We start from the raw sequence: 6,000 nt of genomic DNA on the forward strand, positions 1-6,000 counted from the left end.
AGGCCTCTTTCTCTTTCCCATGGGGATCAGATAAATATAGCCCCTAAAACCCCTCGCGCTCACCCTCTTTCTCTCTGTCTCTGTCTCTCTCTCTCACACACACACACACACACACACACACACACACACATTTACACATTCACACTCTCGCTTTCATATGCACACACGCACACCACTTGCTGTTTGTGTAAAAGTGATTAGCCAGACACAACTGCGAAATTGTTACCTTTATAGGAGCCAAGCCGCAGAATATCGCGCAAAAGCATACAGCGTGTGATGTGATGGTGAACCTGTGGTCTAAACTGTAACCTCCTGTCAGGGAGCATTGTCAGGAAATTCCAGGGTAAATACTTTAATAAACAGCTACACTGATTTGTGCTCAATATTCACCTCTTTATGCCACATCCCATCATCTGAAATATGATACAAATTAGATTTATGCCTTCCTGCAAAAAGCCTAAATATAAGGTAGGCTATACGCGCAAATTTTCAGGATTGAATTTACTCTATAGCAAGCTAATCTCAAAGCTTTTACAAGTTTTTTTTTATTTTTATTTTAAAATTTACGATTACATATTATTCATACACCTTTGTCAGTATTTTTAGTTATTCTTATTAGCATACTATTGTTAAATTGTAACTTTAAATATGTTTTTAAACGCTACCACGTCAATCGCAACAGCAGTAAAAAAAGAATAATTTTTTTAATTCTAATCCTTAGGAAGTGTTGCCCTAAAGTATAACTCATTTTTTTCTATTTCAATTTCTAAATAATGAAATAGTTTGAATTATGCTGATAAAATGAAAAATTGAAAGTAATGTTAAAAACATATATGTTATATTATTATTATTAATATTTTATATATTCGATATTTTTCAGCCTGAAAATAGACAACAAAATAAGACAGTTTCGATTTTTTTATGTAGGAATATTAATAATGTATGCTTTACACGAACTGTAAAGTTATTCAAATTAAATGTACTATTTTTATTTTTACCCTGAAAAATGTTCCCTGGAAATAATGCGATTTTTTTTCTCAAATCACGTGTCAAAAATGTTAAGAATGTTAATAATGAAAATTGATTTTTAATTCTTTCTTAGATTTATTTACAAATAAATTCAGTTTACAACACAATATAGCTACATAGAATTACATATATTTGTATTTTTTAAAATTATTATTATAAACAGTCTCTTTTTTTTTCCAGAGGTTTTGTGTCTTGTATGAAAAAGAAGCCAAAGTAACTATGTCCAGTTGAGCTTCTGTTACAAAAAGAAAGGAGAAAAAAACGTAAAATAATTACCACAGATCTCAAACAGGAACAAAGGGGAGAAAGGAACAGGTAAAAGTCAAACTGGCAAAATCATTTGTCTTTTTTTATACAAATATTTACAAATATTACCTGTACAGAAAAAATCTTCTTTTTCGTTTTTTGTTCTCTGTTTTTCAACAGTCTTTACATGGCTTTACAGTCCAGTGCTGCCTATAAATTTGTGCTTTTCACACTTCCCGGTAATAATGTCTCTATATAAAAAATAAGAGTTTGCTTTCTCTTCGGTTTGAAGTCATTGTGAAGGCCATTTGGACACTGCCGCCGCCGTCGCTGAGGGTAAAACGTGTCCAGAAATAATATTTGAAGGTACACTGAGGATGGGCGCGATAGCGGCTGAGGTCCGGGTCAGAGAGAGGGACTGCGCGCTCAGCAGGGCCGACTGAACGGTCACAGGAGGCCGCAGGAAAGCCTGAGCTGCGCCCGGCGAGGAAGAGGAGGCACTGGACACCCCGATTATATTTTCTATACTGAATGAAGGTCTGTTTGAAGGCTCTGATTTGATCATAGACGCCGTGCTGAGACTACTGAGTTGAAGCTGAAGGCTCGGGCTGAGCTGAGTGTTGAACGCTTTTCTGTTTAGCTCCGCCGAGGGCAGGAGAGGGACGCCCGGGGGCAGCATGGGACCTACAGGGGGGATGTACGGGTACTGCAAAGCAGCCGGATGGGAATACGCCGCCGGGTGGATACCGTAGTGTCTCCCGTAGGGCCCTCCAAGACTGTACGCCCCGAAACTTTGCATCATGAGAGCAGTCTGGTCCCTGAGCACATCTGGCTGAACTCTCTTGAACCTTTTCCTCCTCCTGAGGAAGCTGCCGTTGTCGAACATGTCCTCTGAAGCGGGGTCCATGGTCCAGTAGTTGCCCTTGCCGGGGTTACCAGGTTCCCGGGGGATTTTTATGAAGCAGTCGTTGAGAGACAAGTTGTGACGGATGGAGTTTTGCCACGCCGGGAACTTCTCACGGTAATAAGGGAAGCGGTTGCTGATGAACTCGCAGATCCCGCTGAGGGTGAGCTTTTTCTGCGGGCTCTGCAGGATAGCCATGGTGATAAGTGCGATGTAGGAGTAAGGCGGCTTTACCAGGCTACTCTTGGGCTTCTGGATCGCACCTGGCGCTGCGCTCTGGTCGTGACCCTCTCCTTTTCCGGTGCCTGATTCTGCCTCCCCTGCGCTCTCGCAGCACGGACTCCCTACCCCGGACCTCATCTCCTCTTTCTCCACCTCGATCTCGTCTTCCACCTCCTCGTCTCCCGTTTCCCCCCGGAGGTCGTGCAAGATGCCGTCTCCTGGGCTGTCGCAGTCGCTGTCCACCCTCTCCATGCCCTCCTCATCTCCCTCGCCCACTACGTCAATATCCACGTCCTCGGCTGTGAGCACAGTTTGGCCGGACATGTCGCTGGCTCGTTCGCTGCCTCCAGACAGGGTCATCTCACGTCTTACTGACACCGTTTTATTTTTTTTATTATTAAAAAAAGTCTCACTGCAGCCGAAAAAGACAGAGCAGCCGCGCGATCAGTGCGCTCGCGCTGCTGATTGTCAACAGATCGGATGCTTTCCCCTCCCCAAAAATCTAAATGTGATCGAACCGGACGCCTGCCAGTCCAGCCGACAAGGAACTTCAAACTTCTACAAATATTTCTCCACTCGGTCAGTGAGCAGGCCCGCGGAGCAGCGCGTCTCGCCTCGAAGTTGTTTTGCAGACAGCGCGACTTTTGCGCTCCGACGTCCCTTCTCGGTGCTTAGATTTCCTGGACGAGCGATATTTGGAGAACCGAGCCGAGATGACACATGCTGCTCTTAAAAAGGCCGGGGCTTTTAACAAGACTGTCTGATAGATTACTTTCCCTCCCCACTATAAGATATACTATCAGCGCTGGACACGTGGTTTGGTGACGACAGACGCCCCCCTGTCCTCTCTCCACTCTCCTCTCCTCTCCTCCCTCCACCCACCTCTCCTCTCCTCTCTGTTAAACCATGCAAACTGGAGTTGTTTCATGGATTTGTCAACAATGGGACATCAGCAGTGCTGCTTTCCGCTTATTTTTGTGTTCGTCCGTCATAGACCATTTAACGGTGGCAGAGGGAGGAGGAAGAGGAGGAGGGGGAGAAAATTGGCTCGCGTGATTGAAAGATCTGACGCGCAATAATGTGACCGCGTTAAAAAACAAACCAAAGCTTTAACTTTGCTAACGCGAACTCTGCTGACAGCTGCAGAATGAAAACGACAACAGCTAAGTTAACGGAATCTTCCTTCAAGTTCATGAATGTCTTGACTTCTATATATTTATAGAAACTGTTTAATTGTGCATGCGTAGTTTATTTTTAATCTCCACACTTTATTTCAGCGTAGAGTCCGTGCATGTAACTCTCCTTGAAAGGATACGTTAGACATGTTTTTTATTATTGATATTTTTGCTTGCTCTGTTCATTCGGTGCTGGAATTGCATGCCTCGGTGCTCCCAGCTTTAAAGCCCGGTCGCGTAAATCCAAGCAGCGAATGCAAAGCATGAATTCCAGTCTATTTATTCCCGCAGGATTTAGCCGAGGTGGGAAGAATATTGAAGAAGCGGCAGCAGCGACGATGAATGGGACAATGCAGAATTTCCTTCAGAGTTTGGAAGAGGTGCTAACGACCCCCCCCCCCCCCCCCCCTTGTCCGAGTCACCCCGAGTTTTTGCATTTGAAAAAAAAGTAGGAAATGCGGGCAGCGGGTGAGTGCAAAGAGAACGTTTATTCACAAAAGCGTGAAGGTGAGCGGTGCAGGCTGAGCTCTGACAGAGGGGGCACGTCAGGTCCTTTACACAAGGCTTCCTGCGTCGCGTGCGAAAATCTGGGACTGATTGGAAAGCACGAGCTGCTGTATTTAGGCCGTTTGTCAAAGCGGCTTATCTTACCGTTTGTGTGTTAAAATAAAAACAGCAATTTAGACATTTTCGAGCTTGACATAGGCGCCTTGAACGTACACCCGGTTTCTGGAACCTCTCAGGAGGAAATACCTAAAAATCAGCACGAGCCAGGTACTTAATGTCAGGGCTTTATTCAAATAAAATTAACGATACAACACTGAATTATTATTATTATTATTATTATTATTATTATTATTATTATTATTATTATTATTATTATTATTATTATTATTATTGTACTTAATTTGTATAATTTCGGGGGGTAAATTTGATCCCTTAAGTGCCTTCTGCAGTTCACAGCGCCTCTTCTCCGGCACCTGAGCTGGCGAAGCTAAAAGTGGGATTAAATTAAAACACTATCATTAATAATGCGTGTGTGTTCGGGTCAAAAGGACGGAATCGTGGATTCCGATCGGACTGGCTCCGCGTTAATCTCTCGTTGACCCGCGCGATCTGGAGGTCCGTCAATACCGGGGCTACTTAGGAGATGAATCCAGAGGCTCGCGTCAACTTTCATCCTGTTCATCCGCGCGGCGAGAGTGTATTTAAGGAATCGCTTATTTGCTTTGTGGATTTGTCAGATTAAAAACAATTTTTTAAAAGATATATAGTTGCGTTTTAATTGACAGATTTTTTTCACTATATTTTTTTTCTTTTTAAAAGGAAAACTTTCTCCATCAAAGTTCGTTTTCTTTCTTTCTTTACATTCGGGCGTTTAACAGCGGAATAACTCATGTTGGGCCCAATCAAGAATCCTCCTTTTCTTTGTCTTCTACGGAAGAAATCTTTTACAGGAGCAAAATAAGAGACACGTGGGTATAGCAGATGTTTGAGTTTATTTATTTATTTATTTTTACAGTTTTCTTATATTTTTGTTTTACTTTAAAGAATCAGATGATCGCAGAACAGCTGTCCTAATCCCCCTCTTTTAGGAAAGGCAGGTGCAGCAAGCCTTCATTAAAAATAAAAAATAAAAAATCCCGGAGTTGCAGTGTTGTGTGAAAGGCGGCGTAACTGCTGATATAACCTGACTGCAAAAGCACCGAGAGGGGGTTTCAAACCCGTCCTTCCTGTGATCTTTTGAAGCCTCATAAATCCGCTTTTATACCTCCGCAGTTTGTTAATGAAAAGTACGTTTTAAGCACGCATGCACGGCTTAGCGCGACAAAACCTTTTAGTGTAATAAGCCATCTCGTTCCTGCATGAAACCAACGAGTGCAAGCAGGAGTGTGGGGGTGGCTGGGTGGAGGTGGGAAGAGGAGATGGCGGTGGAGCAGCAGAAGCAGAAGCGGCGGCGGTTGAGGCAGCACAGGTGATGGAAAGGAAAGAGCCAGCACATGTGATGAGTGCACGCTGTACCAGCAAGGTCACCGAACAAATAATTGTCATCATAATAAGGCATTATGCTCCCGCGATTCCTGCTTTCTGCCCCGTCCTCGTGCGTCTATCCCTGGGTTCAGAGGTCACCTGCAGAAGCTGGGAGGTTGGAGGAGTGCGTTGCTCAGAGACACTCTGGCGAGGCTAACGCCTCAGACTGCTACAGAGCTGATTTTGTCTGAATGAATAAAGGTGACAGGAGACGCTTATTATCAAAATTTGGTGGCGAGTGGAAAAAAAAGGTGAAGATACGTGACTTATAATTTATTTTTATTTAGTCTACCAGATTGGACAACATGCTTATTTTGTGATGGATAATACTAATACTAATATTACTACTACTACTAATAATAATAAAAATTATGAAGGGGTGAATTATTTTAA

The 6,000-nt window shown here is 43.3% G+C and overlaps 1 protein-coding gene across 1 annotated transcript; it reads right to left on the reverse strand.

Moving 5' to 3' along the window:
• Positions 1–1,010: 1,010 nt before the first annotated feature.
• On the reverse strand, positions 1,011–3,328 carry foxd3 (forkhead box D3). The gene has a single exon (XM_085136935.1). It carries the CDS (start codon positions 2,759–2,761, stop codon positions 1,568–1,570), a length of 1,194 nt encoding a protein of 397 aa, XP_084993061.1. The 5' UTR covers positions 2,762–3,328; the 3' UTR covers positions 1,011–1,567.
• Between the last annotated feature and the right edge of the window lie 2,672 nt (positions 3,329–6,000).

Source organism: Neolamprologus multifasciatus, chromosome 17, assembly GCF_963576455.1.
Source record: "Neolamprologus multifasciatus chromosome 17, fNeoMul1.2, whole genome shotgun sequence".
In the NCBI taxonomy this organism is placed as follows: Eukaryota; Metazoa; Chordata; class Actinopteri; order Cichliformes; family Cichlidae; genus Neolamprologus; species Neolamprologus multifasciatus.